This window comes from Typopeltis vanoorti, chromosome 13, assembly GCF_054136105.1.
Source record: "Typopeltis vanoorti isolate ZY-2024b chromosome 13, IOZ_Tvanoo_1.0, whole genome shotgun sequence".
In the NCBI taxonomy this organism is placed as follows: domain Eukaryota; kingdom Metazoa; phylum Arthropoda; class Arachnida; order Uropygi; family Thelyphonidae; genus Typopeltis; species Typopeltis vanoorti.
Window position 1 is genome coordinate 90062983 of NC_143561.1, and position 18743 is coordinate 90081725.

Below are 18743 nucleotides of genomic sequence, written 5' to 3' on the forward strand. Positions count from 1 at the left end.
TATTTGGATGTTTTAGCATTTTAAATGCTTCTTTGGATTTTTTCAAACCAGGTTTTGATGGAGTGTAGGGATTTAGTGCCTTCCAGTCAATTCTGTGGCATGTTTAGGGTGCCTGGTCTGATAGGCCTGTTTTATCATAGTCGAGGTACTTAATGTAGCATTTGTGTTCATCTTTTCTGTTTGAGATGTTGCGTCCTATTTTCTCCTATGTAAAGTATGTCACAATACATTGAAGTTTGTAAACTTCTGGGTGGGCCAGGTATGGAAGAGCTGAGTAAATTTCTTAATTTTGTTGGGGGGAGGGTTTGAAGGTCTTAATGTTGTATTTAAGTAGTGTACTATTTTTTTTCTCAAAATGCTCCTAATGTAACGTATGGCTATGCAATTCTTATAATCTTTTTGTTTTTAGTAGCATTTTTATGGAGGATCTTGTGAACTTTTTTTTTTTTTTTCTTGTAGCCATTTTTTATAGATTATTATTATGTGACACTTCCAGGAAGTCCAAAGACTCATCAAGGGAGGACACCTTCTCTACAACTCTGTCTCCACCACTCAATCCACCAACTACAACGAACCACAACTACATGTACGGCTTCTACTACCCTCCACACCACAAGCATCTTCAAAGACTATTGCAAACATCCATGCCCATAATAGGATTCAAACCCACAGACTTTTGCCCGGAGATCATATAAGCTAACCACTTGGATAAACCAGGTGAGCTGTTGTTTGGTTAATAATTTCAAATTATTGATTCAGAGCGAGCTTGTTCATTGGAGTAAATTGTTAGGGCTCTGTGTTTGAGAGTGCTGATGACTCTTAGTTTTTGTGTTGGATTGTGATATGAATTTTTATGTATGTATTGGTCTGTGTGTAGGTTTGCGGTAGACTGAAGGAGAGATAGCCTGAGGAAAGACGTGTGATGAGTGTGTGTAGAAAAGGAAGAGTTGTTTTCAATTTCGATGGTGATTTGGATACATTTGTGTTGTTTGTTCAGGTGGCTTAAGAATGTATTTAATGTTTCGTGGCCATGGGGCCAAATGGCGAAAATATCAATATATCTGAGCCAGACTTTGGGTCAGCTGAATCTAGTGCTCGTTGCTCGAAGTCTTCCATGTAAAAGTTAACTATTGGAGGGAAAAGTGGTGAGCCCATGGCCATACCTTCTTTTTGTAGGTAAAAATTATTTTGCCACATGAAATACCCAGAGCAGAGTATTTGGTCAAAGAGGGCTGTGATTTCAGGTGGAAATCACAGCCCTCTGTTGTAGTTGGTGGAGATGGAGAGTTGTAGAGTAGGTGCCCTCCCTCGATGAGCCTTTGGACTCCTTGGAGGTGTCATGTAATGATAATAAATATGTTCTGTAAGAGAAGAATAGTATCGAGTGGGACATTAGTGAAAAGGGCAGTTATGTCAAAGGAGACTAATAAATCTTCATTGTTGAGTGTCATGTTTTTAATTTTGTTTATGAAGTGTTGTGTATTTATTATGTAGGAGGGGAAATGACCTATCAACTCCTTGAATGTGACCACTAATTTCTGGGCTAAGTGATAATTAGGGCTGTCGATTCCTTCAACTATCGGTCGTAGTGGTGTGTTTGCTTTGTGCATTTTTGACAGCCATAAATTCTGGGAGCACGGGAATAATGCTGCATTAGTTCTTTGGTTGTTTCCTCTGGCCACATAATCACCAATTTGATTAATTATGTTGTTTTCTTTTTTTGTGCAGTTTGTAGTTTACCATTTGGTGTGTTGTGGTCTGATACCAAATGATTCATTTTTTCCAGGTAAGCTGTCCGATTGAGGACAACAGTAGCATCACCTTCATCTGCTTTTGTAATCACAATGTCTTGGTTATTTTTTAAGATTTAAGGACCAATTTTTCTGTTCTGGTTAGGTTGCAACTTAGTTATCAGAGTTTAATATCTACAATGTTTCCATTTGTATTTTGTCAGCTAAATTGGAGGGGAGGAACTCTTTTAGAGGCTTTTAGTCAGCTCTAACATAACTGCCCTTTTCACTAATGTCCCAATCAATGATACTATTCTTCTCTTACAGAACAATTTCTGCCCAACTTCATGACCCACTTTGCCCAAGTACTCTACTCTCGGGGTATTGCTGAATCCAAATCTGAACAAAAATTGATTAATTATTCCAAGAATATGGAGGACTCATCTTCAACCCGTATAGCAACCAGAATAATTCCAAACAAAAGAAAATCGCAATATGAGAAGACTAGAAATTGTCTAATGTAGTTCTGTTTTTAGAGCCTCTGTAGCTCAGTCGGTATAGATGAAGCCCTTTGGTTGGAAAGACCTGAGTTCGATTCCCGTCAGCGACGTGAGGAACCTTTATCTGGTGGTTTCTTTCGAATAAACGTAAGTTAGCTAGTCTCATACAGAGATAGGGATTTTTTTTCACCTGGAAACTCGGGTTTTTCCACCTCTGGGTCTAGCTCCCACTGACGAGACCTCAATAAAGGTCTGGGTAGTGGTCCTTCCCTTAATACATAGCATTATACATGTCTGCTAGGAGATGTGCTTTGCATTATGGGAGATACTAAGATAGGAGTGATGAGAGCTTGGTCCACCTTTACTATGAGTTGCCTCAGTACTGAAGATACTTCAGGTGTTTGCTTACACTTGGATAAAGGATTAAACTAGATTTATTATAATTTGGCTTTGCAATGAATGTCTGGTGATGGGGAAAGATGTCCAAGGTAAAATAGTGTCAATGTATAAGGGCAGTGGTAGAATGGCAGTGTCAAACCATAGACCCCCCCCTTTGTATTTCTTCTGTAGTTGTTAAGATTTAGAGAAATTAGTGAGAAATCACATACAATATTGGGAAGACAAAGATAATGTTATCTGTGAGCACATGCATGAATTTGTTAAGGAGCACTCTTTTAGTAATCCGATTGCCTTTTACAATAAAGTAACAAGAGCAGTTGATTGAAAAGCATATACTAAGAAGCACAGTTACCAGAGAGTCGTGCACAAGAGAGCACAAGGAAGGTGATAGTCATAAGTGGGGATTCTACAGGGCTCAGTCGTGGGATCTTACTTTTTTTTTGATGTTTACATCAATAACAATGTCAGTGGACTGCAGGGAGATATGGAGTTGTTTGCAGATGATGAAGTTGGGAAGATTTATTAGTAACAGTGCTGATGTGGTGGCTTTTCAAGCAGATGTGAATAAGAAAAACAGATGGGCAAATAAATGGGGATAGGAGTTTAACTAAATGCAAGGTCTTGAAGTTTAGAATCCACTAATAAGAAATTCCATGCTTTTGTTGGTGGAACTGTACTAGAGGAAGTGGATGAGACAAGGGATCTTGGAATGACAGATGACAGAATTTTGAAGTTTATGGGACATATCACAAACATGGTGAGGGTAACCCACAGGATTGCCATAATACTGGGAAAGATGATGCTGATCAGCAGAGATAGAAGAGTGGTGATTCCAATGTATAAAGTGCTGCTCTAACCATATCTGGATTACTGTGCTTAGATCTGTTCATTTGGATTTGAAAGGAATAAATTAAAGGTGGAGAGGGGTGCAGAGGTGATTATCAAAAATAATGACATCAGGACTGTACAATGTTATTATGAGGATAGATACCTTTCATGGTAGTTTTGAATGGAAGTGGTGAGCAAGAGGGTAAAAAGGGTTTTTCTTTTTTGCATGGAGGGTGGTTGGGCCCTGAAATGCACTCTCTGACAGTGTAGTGAGATGGTAAATGAGTTTAAGGAGTGGTATCATCAGAGGTAACTTTTTTGACTAAGATATCTCTGATAGCAGCTAAATTTTTATAGCATATTTTAAAAACACTCAACATACTATTCATAAAGTAATAATATTTATTTATTTTTACCAAAAGGAGTCAATACAGTAAGATTTATGATGGGAAGAAAAATTTGCACTACAAAGTAAAAAATTCATACATGATTTTGGTGTATTATTGATAACAGGAAACATACTTTGGCAATTCACACATCTTCACATTGATAATGAGTTCCGTGCTTATCTTTTTTGATGCAATATGCTCTAAACATTCTACTAAGACTTCCCCCCCCCCATGATGTGAAATAAACAACAGAAAATATCATCTAAGTAAAACAGCTTTCAGCTGATGGTAATTTTCCTCATGCATATGGTTAACTATATGATTTCATTTCAAGGACAATATGAATTATATTGAAGAAGTAAATGATATGTTTTCAGTTGGAGAAGTACCCTCTTCAGCAGTCAGGCATTTTCATTTATTCACCATTATGAAATTAATACCTCTGCTGCTATTACCACTAAACACAAGATTCTTTGGTTGTGGGAAAAAAAAATCTAAAGTTCTACATAAGAACAGTTTCCGCATGGAATGATTATGCAAATAGAGCTTTGCTACATCGTTCTCAATCTCAACAGATCTGATAAGTACATCTATCCCTTTTACGGAAGACAGCACTCCTCAAAGAGTGCCTTTGATACCTATATGAAAATATTAATAAAATTTACTAGGCAAGTTATCTGTTATTATATATATATATATATATATATTTTTTTTTTTTTAAATAAAAATAACGTTTATAAAAACACACTTAATAATACTAACAAGATTTTCAGAAGTAACAGTATTAAGGATTAGCTGACAGTGATATTATGAATAACAGTTACTGGTATGAATAATAAGGATCCATCATTATAATTCATCATGTAAGAGCTAATTATACCATCATATCTATAGTGTAATTAGGCCTTCAGAGATGTCATTCAAATTGGATCAAGTAAATAATTTAATGTCAGCTGTAGGTAGTACATAGCTATTCTAGTCAAAATACATTTAATTAAATTAAAAACACACAAAATAAGCATAAATAAAAATATAAATGAAGAAAATTAATAATATATATTACTAATAATAATAAGCTAACACCTTTTTATTCCCTTAGAGGGAGTAGGCGAGGCCTTTTAACCTTATCTAGCTTTTGGAGATTGAGTGGGCAGTTCAATCTCCACCAGTAGCCAATCCGAGATAGCTGGCCCAAGACTATCACTAATTATAAGCCAACACCAATGAAGCGACCGGCAAGCAAGTGCTGTCATCTCTTGATACTTAACCCTAACAGGATATGTTACTGTCTGAATTAATGTGAGTTCTACAGTTGATTTTCTTGAGTTTACGGGATGAAAAACCTGAGTTTCCAGGGGAAAAAAACCCACTTTCCCATGCTAGAGATCGACTAACTCGAGAACCAGTCAAAGATAGGCTTAGAAAAAGTTCCTTCAGTTGGCGACCAGACTTCTGAAGTCGATCTTTGGGCAGCCTAGCACAGAAGATGCAAGCACCACTTACACTGAGCTACACAGGCCTTTAAGAAAATTAATAATACTGTTAAATAATACGACCAGAAATGTGAAAAATCAATTATTTAAAGTTGCTTTTAACATGTATACATTGCAAATATATTCAATCAGCAATAATATATACCACAGGTTAACTGTAGTATGTATTAAAATTCAGATATCTTAAAAATAAAAAAAAAAATGAATTGAATTACATTGCAAGCAAGATGTTTGCTTTTGAGATGTTTTAATTCTGGCCACTGAAATCTTGTTTAGGTATAAACAAAATTATTATGATAAGGAGTTTAATGAATAAATGTGTTCATACAATTTGTGAAATTCTATTGCATGCTATTACTTATGATAGAAGCCAAAGTTATTACTATAATTCACATTCTGGGAATAATTGAGTGAACTTATCTCAGTGCATAAATATTGTAAAATGAAGAAATGTTATAAATTCTGCTTTCATAATGAAATTATAAATAAAGAGCTTTTCCTACATGGTGCTTCAAGCAAAGCACTGAAACCTGTAATGGCAGTGCACAATGGACTAAAGTGGAAGTTACTTTGCTGTATTCCCAAGCATGTGAAAGTGACAAGAACATTCATGAATGTTGCTTACAGTCAGCTGTTCAGGAGGAAAAAAAGAGAACATAATAGGAGAATTGTAGTAGTTTCTATATCTTCAAGATATGAAGATGAATTCATTCACAGATGAAGGACTCCCAATCGCCTTGGCAATGCATTCTGCACATTCACCATCCTCCAAGTTAACAAGGATGTTAGGACCTCCTGGTCCTAACATCCTTGTTAACCACACTCCTACATTTCCAGGAATGGCCCCTCATTATCACTCTTCCTGCACCGTATAGAAAAAAGTTATCAGTATCAATCCTATAAAAAAAAAAAGCCTTTAGTAACTTAAATACTTCTATTATATCTCCTCTCTTATGCCTAACAGATAGCATTTGGCATCCCACAGACCTCCAATCTATCCCCATAGAAAACATTCCACAGACCTGCAACAATCTTTGGCATATGCATCTGAAATAAGTACATAGGATCTTTCAGGATCATTCATCGCCAAGGAATCCAAGTGACCAGATTTCTGCACAATAGTCCAGGTTTGGCCTTATTAATGCCTTATAAAGTGGAACAATAACTTCCCTATCCCTGCTTGTCAGTGTGTTTTTCAATAACCATGTAATTTGATGTGCTGTTTTGGCCACTTTTGCAATATGCCCTCTGAACTTCAGTTTTCTGTCCAAAGAAGTTGATCAGGCAATTGACCCTGAAGCAGTGGTGTGTTGGTAAATTTTTAACAACCGGCTCGCTTTATGAAAAATTTGATTCTTCACAAAGTTCTATTGTATCTTCAGATGTCTTTGTTTCTGCTTCTTCAAATTTTGTCCTTTTAATGTTTAACAAGTTTCGTTCTATTTCATTTTTTCAACTAACAGCTATCTGCTTTTTTGACCACAAAACTCTAACCCTGATTAAAATTATTTTAATTATTAAAAAAAAAAAGAGAAAAAAACCGAAATAAAAACATATATTAAAGAAAATTTTCCTGTACAGTATTACCTACAACTTACCTATTATCAAATAAAATCCTGAACAAAAAAAATGTGACACTAATATTACCTCATAGTCGATCAAATGACCAGAGACTGTAGCTGTCGTGACGAATTTTTGTATTTATCAATAGTGCAACAATGTTGCATTTCCAAGAACTTAATGTTGCAAGTTCTTGGAAATTCGTCGAAAAATAAGGCATTATTGTTTATTCAAATAACTGGGAGTTTTGATGACGTGTTTGTGTTTTAATGAATACAGACATTGTTTAGTAAATAAAATAGTTTCCAAATTCCCGTTCGTAAACTGAGTTTGTGTTTTGTGAATTCTCCTTTACGCATTTATTTTTGATAATAATAATAATAATAATAATAATAATAATATATATGTGTTTATTATACAATTTCAAAAATATTTACGAGAAAAAGTATATACCACCATTCATCATCTATCCTTTCATAAAGAATTTTAATAACCGGCTCGCCCAACTTAAAAACATTAACAACCGGCTCGCTAAATTTGAAAAATTTTAACAACCGGCTTGCACGAGCTGGTCCCAACACACCACTGCCCTGAAGTCAACTGCCTCATCAACTTCTTGCAGTTCAATTCCATTAATATAGTATACAGCAAGTGATCTCATCCTCCCATTCCCAAAGTGCATCACTTTACATTTAGCCAATGTAAATTGGCAGACATTTACCTTTGCTCATACTGCCAGCATATTTAAGTTATCCTGCAAGATATTTACATCACCTTCATTGATGTAAATATCATTGGAAAGAGCGATGACTATCGCTCTTTCCATTTTTGCATTATCAGCAAACATATGAAAATTTCCTGTCAAATTATTTCCAGTATCATTAATATGCAAATTAAACAACAGAGGACCAAGTACTGAGCTCTGAGGTACAATACTAGTCACCTGTCTTCTCCTGGACTCAGCTCCTCCATAAACCACTCTTTGATATGTCTATCGGCCGCCCTCTAATCCAAATCCCCAGCTTCAGATCCATTCCCATTTGCTCCAATTTATGCAGCAGAGTTCCATGTAGAATCCTGTCAAATGCCTTTGCAAAATCCAGCAGTATCACTGAGTAATGATTTCCGTTATCCAACTCTACTGTTACTTTATTATAGAAAGTAAGTTACTAAGGCAAAACTATCCTTCACAAAACCATGTTGCCCTTATAAAGTATTATATTTCTATTCACCCACTCCTGAATTCTAATTTTTATCAATTTCTCCAAAGCCTTAGCCATCACTCCTGATATACTGATTGGCCTATAATTTGATACGTCTGTCTTTGAGTTTTCCTTATGCAGGGGAATTAGTTTCCCCTCTTTCCACTCTATTGGAACTTTACCAGAAAACTGAGCATAAACAGAAATTAGAAGAAAATTAGAAATGGAGGACTTAGTAGAGGAAACCAACTAACTCCCGATTGAAGGTGAGTTAGTTGGTTTCCACCATAAAGGTTCCTTGCACTGCAGATGGGATTCAAATTCAGGTCTTTTTAAAAGGACATCATAAATATTGAATGGACTGAAAAAGCAATTTAATTTCAATATCATAAAAATATTATGATAGTTTTTTTATATATATCCACTACAGATGAGAAGTTGCAAAACCTGGGCATCTGTGCCCTACACATGATAAAGAAATGTTTCAATGTGTGGTAACTGCTCAACAGTCATAAAATGCTGTCAGATCTTAAGATTCATACTTGACCAATCTGGACCCAGAAAAAAATTGTTACTATTAATAGGTTGTATAATATATATTTTCAGGATCATAAAAACAATATTTTCATGAAGAAACTTTGTAATCTATTCAGTTTTTTGCTTAGACATATTCTAACTTAGGATGCTAGAATATGCACAAAAGGATTATATTGTGATTAATCATTTGCATAAAAAAAATCAATTTATATTTTGTTTGAAAAAATGGTTTTAAAATAGTGTCAGTATTTTATAACATAGAGCTGGAAAACATACTATTTCAGCCACCCTAAAATTATTATTATTATTATTTGAATTTGCTTGTATTTGATATCAGTGGGTAGATTGGCATGATAAAGACACTGATATCTTTTTCTTTTATAGACCAGAATCCATGGTGCAATCAATATCTCCTACTGGGTGTTTTGTCTTTTACATAGGATCACAAAATCCGTTTTAAATTGGACATACCAAGAGGATTGTATACAATTATGTCCAAGTGTTCTTCTTCTTCAATAGTTTGGTTCTGTCCACTGCTGGACGAAGGTCTCCCCCATGGTTTTCCAGACCACTCAGTTTTCTGCCTCTCCCAACCATCTCGCTCTGCAACTTGTTCCAGTTCATTCCTCCACCTTCTTCTCGGTCTTCCTCTTTATCTTGCTCCATCCATTGATCTCCACTCTGTTATTTTTCTAGTCCATCTCCACTCATTGCATCTGGCAATATGGCTAGTCCATCTCCACTTAACATGTTTAATGTATTTTACAATATATGTGACAATTGTTTGGGATCTTATTCAGGTATCTGTCTTCCTATCTCTTAATGTTATTTTAAGCACACTTCTCTTCATGCAATGTTGTGTTGTTCTAAGTTTTTTTGTTTAGGGATTCTATTAAAGTCCGTGTTTCTCCCCTGTATGTTAGGACAGGAAGTATGCACTGGGTGAAAGCTTCCCTTTTTAGACTCATAGGGATGTCACTTCTGAATATGTCTCTCATTTTCTCATAAGCCATCCATCCAAGGTGAATTCTTCATTCAATCTCTTTTCTTTAGCAATCCTCAAAGAATAAGAATTGGCCCAAAAATATTTGGGCCAATTCTTATTCTTTTTATTTTTAATCAAATTACTCTGGAGGCTTCATTTAGCTGATTTAGACTTTCTACAGATCTTCAAGATTATCTGCTATTAGGACAACATCATCTGCAAATTTCAGATGATGCAGCTGTTCTCCATTTATGTTTATTAATTTCGTTTCCAATCAAGGCTTCTAAAGACTTCTTCTAATGCAGCTGTAAATAGTTTGGGAGATTTAGTATCACCTTGCCAGATGCCTTTTTTGTACTGGAAACTTTTCACTGTTTTTATATAATTTCATAGTGTTTCAATATATGGTTTCTCAGTTCCCTGGGTTTCAAGAGCTTTTAGTGTTGCAGATGTTTTAACTGAATCAAATGCTTTTTCGTAGTCTATATAGGCCAGACAAGGGTTTATTGCATTCAATCGATTTTTCAATGAGCTGTCTTAATGTGTGAATATGGTCCAAAGTATTGTAATTCTTCTTAAATCCAGCTTGTTCACAGGATTGCATTCCCTCATGTTTAGATTTTATTCTATTATTTATAATTTTTGTGAAGACTTTATATATGGTGGGGAGTAGGCTTATAGGTCTGTAGTTTTTAATTTCTTCCTTATTGCCCTTTTTAAAAATTAATATTAGAAGTGAAATGTTCCAATTTTTTGGAATTTTTTCTCCGTTTTAGGCATTTATTAAAGAGTTTAGTTAGCTGTTTGATAACAAGTCTTCCTCCCAGTTTTAAGAAATCTACCATAATTCCATCTTTTCCTGAGGCCTTTCCATTTTTCATTTCCTGCAGTGACATTTCCACTTCACATTGTAAATCTCAGGGACATTGTATTCTTCCTCACTCGAGTTATCCATAATTGATTCTTGGATGTCTCAGTCCTTGTCTTCATAGAGTTCAGTATAAAATTCCTGAATTCTTTTGATTATTGCATCTCTATTTCTTATAAGTTCACTATTTTTTCCTCTTACAGCAGCTAGTTCCTTTGTCCCAAATGATAATGTTCATCTTAGGACCTTCATATTACTATTGTTTTCTATTGTTTCTTTTTTCCTAGTATTATACGATCTAATTTCATTTTTCATCCTTTTGGGTATAGTTTTACAAATTTCCAAATATTCTATTTTATTTGAATGGTCTCATTCAAATTTCTTTTCATATCTCTTCTTTTCTTCATCAGATCTAAGGTTGGTTTCCTGTCTTAGTTTTTCCTCTCTTTGATGCCTTTTTACACTTCCCATTTCTAGTACACAATTCAAGTCTTCTACTGGGACTATTATACATGCAGTTGTTTAAGTTGGAAATTCTTGGTTTCATGCCTGTATAACATTTCTTGGAGATCTTTGTAATTCAGTGGATATACCTTCAAAACCCCAATTGAAACAAAGCAATACTTTTTCTCTACTAGAAAAATGCCTATCTAATCCCCTTATCCCTTGCATGTTAGGCTCAATGGCCTTTCATAGCTAAATAACTCGTCTCCTTTGAAACCTAATTAATGCTGATAGGGAAGTTAATCCTATGTGCATAGTGTATTATGTATGTCAATTGCATGTGTTCTTCTTTTAGCCAGTTTGCCTGTTTTGCAGGATGAAAAAAACTCCACTGCCTTCATATGAGACTGACAACTCACCTTCAGTCGAAAAGCCCTGATTCTTACATCCTAAACAGGATTCAAACATATGACTTTCTAACAACAGAGCATCATTGACACTGACTGAGCTATGAAAGCTCGCTGTCTCAATCTTAATATTGAAAATTTGAAGTACAAATTGATCGAATTCTGCTTAAAGATATGATCACCTTCAAATTTTGGTTAATTATAAAAACAAATATTACCTATAAACATGAAAATTAAATTTTATCTTCACTCTTTAAGTACAGATACAGCTTTGCTTACCTTCACTTCCAATTTTGGCACACTTTCCATGATTTGAAATTTTGTTGTATTCATGATGGCGCTTTCTGTGAAATACATTTGAAAGACCTAGAGCATGTTCAGCATTTTTATTTTCTGCAGTAGACTCATTAATAGGTAAGGAAAGCATATAACTAATTTCTTCACATATAATTTGAAGACAGTCTTCTATTGAAGATATATCTTTATCAGCACAAAGATACTGAAAAATTTCTTTAATTTCATTTATTCTGATACAAGGAAAGTTTCTTGCTAAGCGAATTTCTACATTATTCAGCATACACATTGTAGAAAAACTGTTGTAAGAGTGGGCTAATTGATGTGGAGTCTGGCCATCATTATTAAGCAACCTAAAGTATAAGTATAATTTTAAAAAGTTCAATTAAACAAATAATTACTCTTTTCAAAACTTCATAAACATAAATTTCCTTTAAAACAAAAATTCAATACAAGTAAAAGCTTAGCAGAGCTAACTGACTGATGACTGAAAAATAATTGTAATCTCTGAATAGCTACCATTTAAGCAAAAGTCTGCTTAGTTAGTAGGTTTGAATTCAAAGATCAGAATCACATTATTTTCTTGCTCAAAATAATGCTTATACTGGGAGACTTTAGTAATCTTTGTTAAAAGGATTTGTAAAGGGTAGATCTTGTTTTAATAATTTACTTGCATTTTATGATAAGGTGACAAGTGGGTTAGATAAGGGAGAATCATATACAGTGATATTCTTAGATTTTGCAAAAGCGTTTGATAGATTACCACATGATAAGTTGGTGTACAAGCTGCAGAGGATGGGAATAGATAGTATATTGGTTAGATGGATCAGAGATTGGCTCTCTGAACGATACCAGCAGGTTGTGTATGATGGAGCAGTGTCTCAAAAAATGAAGGTAACCAGTGGCATGCCCCAGGGTTCTGTTCTTGAGTCCCTACAGTTCAACTTGTTTGCAAACGATATATCATGTGGACTGACTGGGGATCTTTAGTTATTTGCTGATGATGCAAAGTCGGGAAGAATTATAAGTAGCACGGCTGATGTTAATTTCCTTCAGGAAGATTTGAGTTTTTACTTTTTACTTAGTAGACTTTTTACTTGGGATTGCAGTTTTGATATCAATAAGTGCAAGGTGTTGCATTTTGGACTGCAGATATATAAGGCTGTGTACTATTTTGACAGTGCTGCACTGCAGGAAGTGATGAGATTAGAGATTTGGGAGTGATGGTTGACAGTAGACTGAAATTCAGAGGGCATATTGCTAGTGTTGCAAAGGCTGCACATTGTAGTGCTGCTGTGATAAGAAGTACTCTAACATGTAAGGATAAGGAAGTGGTTGTGCCACTGTATAAGGCACTGGTCAGACCACACTTGGACTACTGTGCTCAGATCTGGTCACCTGTTTTCATTGTGATGTGGAGACATTGGAGAGGGTTCAGAGATGAGTGACTAAGACAATATTGGGAGTTTGGAATGATGGCTATGGAGAGAGAGAGAAAGAGAGAGAAGTTGAAGAAATGTGGATTGCAGAGTTTGGTGGATAGGAGGAAGAGAGGTGATATGATAGAGACATTTAAGTTAGTGAGAAAATTTTATCAGATTAATCCAGAGGAGATTATAAAAAGAGTAGAAGGCAAAAGAGAAAGAACCAAAGGCCATCCCTGGAAGTTATGTAAGAGTGTGGTGAAGAGGGATATGAGAATTTTTTACATTGAGAATTGTCAGTGAATGGAATGCATTACCAGAACGTGTTGTTAATGCAAGAAGTGCTAAGGATTTTAAGATTGTATATGATAAATATGTTGTCAATTGAATGAACCTCCCATGATGAGTCTGTTGACTCCATGGAGGGTGTAATAATAATAATAAAAGTAGCCTAAAAACAAACACACTTAATGCTCTAAATTAATGCACAACTGAGGCAACTCTTGGCAAAGCAGCTCAATATCCATGTGCAGATGAAAACTTCCTGACCTATTTAAACTAAAATATTTCTCAATTTTTAGATTTTCTTTGTTCACTGAACCCCAAAAACTCACTCCATAAAAATTTTCAGCTTAGTTCCACTGGAAGTATAGAAACATTTTGGTGTATGTTCTTTCAGTCCCCATCTTACAATGAAGGAAAAATAGTTACAAATGACTATAACCATATCCAGTATTGTCTGGTTTAAAAAAAAAATTAAAAAAAAAATTCATTACTACCAATTATTATTATTATTTCGTGATTAAATACAGCTATATCAGTAGACAAAATTTCTCCTTTTAAAGAATAACATAAATGTATGATAAGCTTACAGAAAGTGTTTCAAATCAGTCGAAACCTAGACTGGTTTCAACCTTAAGGTCACTATGCAAAGCTATGCCTGGGTAGTGACTTTCCCTTAATGCATAGCAATATACAAGTCTAAAAGGATGTGTGCTTTGCATTATGAGATATAAAGGCAACTAATATGAAGTCAACAGTCTCTATATAAGGTAGCGTAGTCATGAAGATACTTTGCATACAAACTTTTGCACTTATGCTTGGGAAGGAATAAACAACATAATTTCTTGTCAAGTATAATTTACAAAACTTGAAAACTTGTTATGCAGCCATTTCATTCAGGTCTCTAGCAATCTCAAGCAATTCAGGTATACTGTTTAACTTAATGTGTATTAAGGGTAAGAATATAATGGAAATGTTGCTTGTTATGGGATTTTGCATGGAATTCAGAAATGTTAAATGTATAAGATCAGCGAAATTGTCATTGTAAAATAAAATGAAATTTTATTTTATGACGCTGAATAGTCAATGGAATGCACCCAAAGTAAGTATGTTGTCATTTTACTCATCTAAGGTTAGGTAATATCAAATAATTCAAAAGTGGCAGAAGACAAAGCCTAAATTTTGCATAATCTGCAGATACTCAAAATTAATGACGAAAACTGTGATATCTTAAAAAAATTTAGCTCTTAAAAAAGTTCTCTGGTTGTGATAGGTCCAGGGCCGTCACCAGATTAGATCGTGCCCTGAGGCAAACAATTAAATATCGCCCCTGATGGATTATAAGACAAAAATATAAGAAAATCTCCAATTGCTATTTTGTTTTTATTACAAGAGAAACATTAATGCAAAACAATTACATAATAATATTAATTAAATGTTTGTTATATGGGGGATATCGCACAATAAAATTGTTTATAAGTTCTTCTAAATTAAGTACTAGATAGGTCATTTGATATTAGCTTGATATGTATAGATGCAATGACCTAATGTCACTCCAATGTTCCAATGAACTAAATGTCAACAAATAATCTTTAATAGTACTAAAAATAACATATTAAGTGAGAAATGAAATTCTTTTAGCCATTTCATTGTAATCTTCACTAACCTTGTGTTTGCTCCAAAAGCTAGCAGAAGACTTGCACAGTCTATATGGTTGATTCGAGCTGCTTTATGCAAAGGTGTTTCACCTAAATTATCCTAAATATAACACAGATAATTAATTCAAAAAAGTAATTGCATCATAACTTTATTCTTAATTAATCATTAACTTTATTACACCCTTTCACTGCAGATACTGGCTAGAGTCAATCAAATTTTATTAATAATCAAATAAAATGTCGTCATTTACAATATCCAACCCCCCCCCCCCCCAATACAAACAATTTATTGCTCCTCACTGATCTAAAACTGGTCAAAACTGATTTTATGTTCCTCATCATGGTAAGATGCTGAGCAGGGTTGATGGCAAACAAGCTTGTGTGACTGATAACAAGATGGCAAAAGTGAATGGTAGCAAGAAATGATGCAAGATTTGAAACCTGAGTTGGTGAAGATGACTGCAAGAAATGAAGAGAATTGTAGATATGTATGGAAGAGTGAAGAATAAACGATGTTGGCATGAAAGAGGTAATGACTTGCAAGTGGCACTGTACGGGGATTCGATTATTAGAGATAAAAACTGAGAAGATGAACAAGGCCTGTTTTCCAGGAAGTAAAATGAATAGAGTGACTGAGGCACTCAATGAGGGGGGATAAGCAAGCAAAAACTGTATAAGAACTGTACTGTGGTTGTAGGGACAAATGACTGGACTGAGACAAGTAGAATGTAAGACTCGATATCAGGAAGTTGTTGAGTGACAGAAACTGTGGTTTCTGTCATTATGAGAAGGAAAAAAGATAATAGTGTGATACGAAAGGTAGTCACTGTGTTGCCCATGTATGAGATGAGGTGGACAGCGAGGTTTATGAATGATATGTTAGTGTAAATGTGTGAAGAGAAAGGAGTGCAGTTTGTTAATGTGTAGAATGAGTTTGAAGGATGAAATGAACTATATAAGAATGATGAACTTCATTTGAATGGTTTTGGTGTGAGTAAACAGCTGGAAGGGAGAGTAACAATTGCAGAGAACGAATCTGAGCAAGTAAGAAGAATGTAAAAGAGCAGAATAATAAGGAAGGAGAGATTGAAGTGGTGCTTATAAATGGAGAAGTGGGTGGCATGAGTGCACAGAATGAGAGAACATGTGTGCAAGACAAAAAGGGAGATTCAGGGTGGATAGGGAAAAGCAGCATGGGAAAATTTGATACTCAAAGAGGAAGAGAGAGAGAGAGAGAGAGAGAGAGAGAGAGAGAGAGAGAGAGAGAGAGAGAGAGAGAAAGAGAGAGAGAGAGAGAGAGAGAGAGAGAGAGAGAGAGAGAAGAGTGAGTGAGTGTGAGTGTGTGTGTGTGTGAGTGTGTGTAGACAAGAAGGGAATGGCTTGGGATTTAGGTAAACAGTTGGATATGAAGAAGGTTCTGCAATGGATAAGGAGAAAAAGATATGGCTCAAGGAAGGTATATATAAATTACATCTAATAAGTGGTATTGGTGAAACTTATTATAGATCCAGGAATGAGCTGTTATGTTTGTATACAATGCTAGAAGTATCAGAAACAAGGGTTGCACTGATTGAGCTTGTTCACTCAAAAATTGTAGGAATAAGTGAGACATGGTTGGATGAGGATAACATCCTGACAGGAATAGAGATAGAAGGATATCGAAATGGAGATGTTTTTTCCATGAAGATAGAAAGGGTAAAAAGGAAGGTGGAGTGCTATTGATGAGAAAGAGTTATGTCAATACAAGGTAGAGATGCAAGGGGAAAGGGGAATAATGGTAGTGGTTTTGAGGCAGTATGGTGTGAGATAGAGATACACAGAATGAAAATACTTAGTCAGATGTTGCTATAGACCTAGTGATGTGTGGAGGGTAGTGATTATGAAATGTATAAGCAAATTAGCTAAGCATATGGGAAAATGTGATCATTATGGGTGATTTTAATTGAGACAATATAGACTGGGGTGATGAGATAGCAATTAGAAGTAAAGAAAATGAATTTTTGGAGTTGTTCAGGGATAACTACCTAAGCATGTAACAGAGGGCATGTGAGGATTGAGGGGCTTGAATTTGATCATCTCATCAGAGGATGTCATTATAAATGAGCTGTCAAATCTCCCTCCAGTTGGTGAGAGTGACCATGAAGTAATTACCTGGGTGGTTCCCAGACACAATGAGGGCTTCTGTGAGGAAAGAGTATATGTGGAATTAAAAAGCTGGTGATTATGAGAAGCTTAGGAGACAGCTTGCAGCTGCAGCATGAAAAGAGGTTTGGTAGAAAGGAGATCAACACTGATTGGGTACTTTTTAAGAATTATCTAGTAGAAGCAATGTCTAAAGGTATTCTAAGGGTTAGAAGGTTAAATAAAGTAGGTGTGAAATAGAAGAACAAAGAGATTAAGTATGCAATACAGAGAAAGACAGCATTATAGAGGCAACATAAGATGAGTCGTAATAGTCAATTTCATGACTAGTACACAGAACAGGCAAAGAGGGTAACTCGGATGGTAAGAGTAGCAGTTAGCTAACGAAGTAAAAAAAAAAAAAAAAATCCCTAGGCAGTTTTGGCATGTAGCCAACAAAAAAAAAGAATGAATATGGTAAGATGACACTGAATGGATAAAATGTAAATGGACAACTGCAGAGGATATAGTTGAGATATTTAATGAGCAGTTCATAAAGGTCTTTCATCATTGTGAATGAGATATCGTGGAGAATTTGAGGGCAGTGAACAAGGAGAAGACAGACTGACTGTGAACGAACAAGAGGTATATGGGGAAATGAGCAAACTTGATATTAATAAGGCTGTGGGACTTGATGATATATCACCATGTATTTTGAAGGAAGGGTGCCAGAGAGTTTGACATCTGCCTTGGCATATTTGTTCAATATGAGTCTTATATTGGTTCAAATTTAAAAGGAGTGCAAGGAAGGGAAGACTTACCACTTTATTAGGGAAGTGACAGAACTTGAGCATCAAATTATAAGAAAATCTGTGTGGTTAAAGTACTGGCGAGGCTAATGAGAACCAGAATCTAGAATTGGGTTGACAACAGTTGTATTATCTTTGATGGACAGCACAGATCTGCTAAAGGGAGGTCATGCTTTAGTAATCTGTTACTTATTACAACTTATAACAACCTCTTACCACTGGATGAGGGAGAGGGATACACAGTGGTATACTTAGATTTTGAAAAGGCTTGATAGATTACCACATGATAAGTTGATAGTCAAACTAGAGCAGATGGGGTTAGATATTAGATTAATGCATTTGATTGAAGATTGGCTGTCTGATAAGTATGAACAAGTTGTGTATAGGAAAGCAATATCCTAGAAGGGGAAAGTCACTAGTGATGTGTCTGTTTTAGCCATTACTGTTTAACCTGTATGTTAATGATATTGGGGAAGATTTGTATGAGGGATATTAGTTGTTTGAGGGATGATATAATAGAGACATACAAGTTGGTAAGAGGTTGTTACAGGATTAAAGTTGAAGAGGTTTTTCATAAAAGGGTGGGAGATGAGGGGAAGAACAAGAGATCATCCCTGGAAGCTGTATAAAGAAGGTGTGAGCAAGGGAATGAGAAGCAGATTTATTGCATGGAGAGCTGTGCATGAATGGAATGCACTGCCCGAGAGGGTGGTGTCAGCAGAAAATTTAGGTGTATGTAAGGCACGATATGATGAGCTGTGTGTATAGCAAAGAACCTCTAGCAATGGGCTTGTGATTCCATGGGGATCTTGG

At 35.3% G+C, this 18743-nt stretch overlaps 1 protein-coding gene across 2 annotated transcripts in view; it reads right to left on the bottom strand.

Annotated features, from left to right (window-relative positions):
* Positions 1-3841: 3841 nt before the first annotated feature.
* Positions 3842-18743, bottom strand: part of LOC150100354 (uncharacterized) — a 50415-nt gene continuing 35513 nt past the window's right edge. Inside the window, exons 3-5 of one of the 2 annotated variants that reach the window (XM_090402951.1) lie at positions 15009-15100; positions 11622-11989; positions 3842-4484 (exon numbers count right to left, since the gene is read on the bottom strand). In XM_090402951.1, the coding sequence (XP_090259077.1) occupies positions 4465-4484; positions 11622-11989; positions 15009-15100 (480 nt within the window). In that variant the 3' untranslated portion in view covers positions 3842-4464. Of the gene's footprint in view, positions 4485-4776; positions 5366-11621; positions 11990-15008; positions 15101-18743 lie in introns of those variants that run through there. The other variant, XM_090402952.1, reaches the window with a different exon arrangement.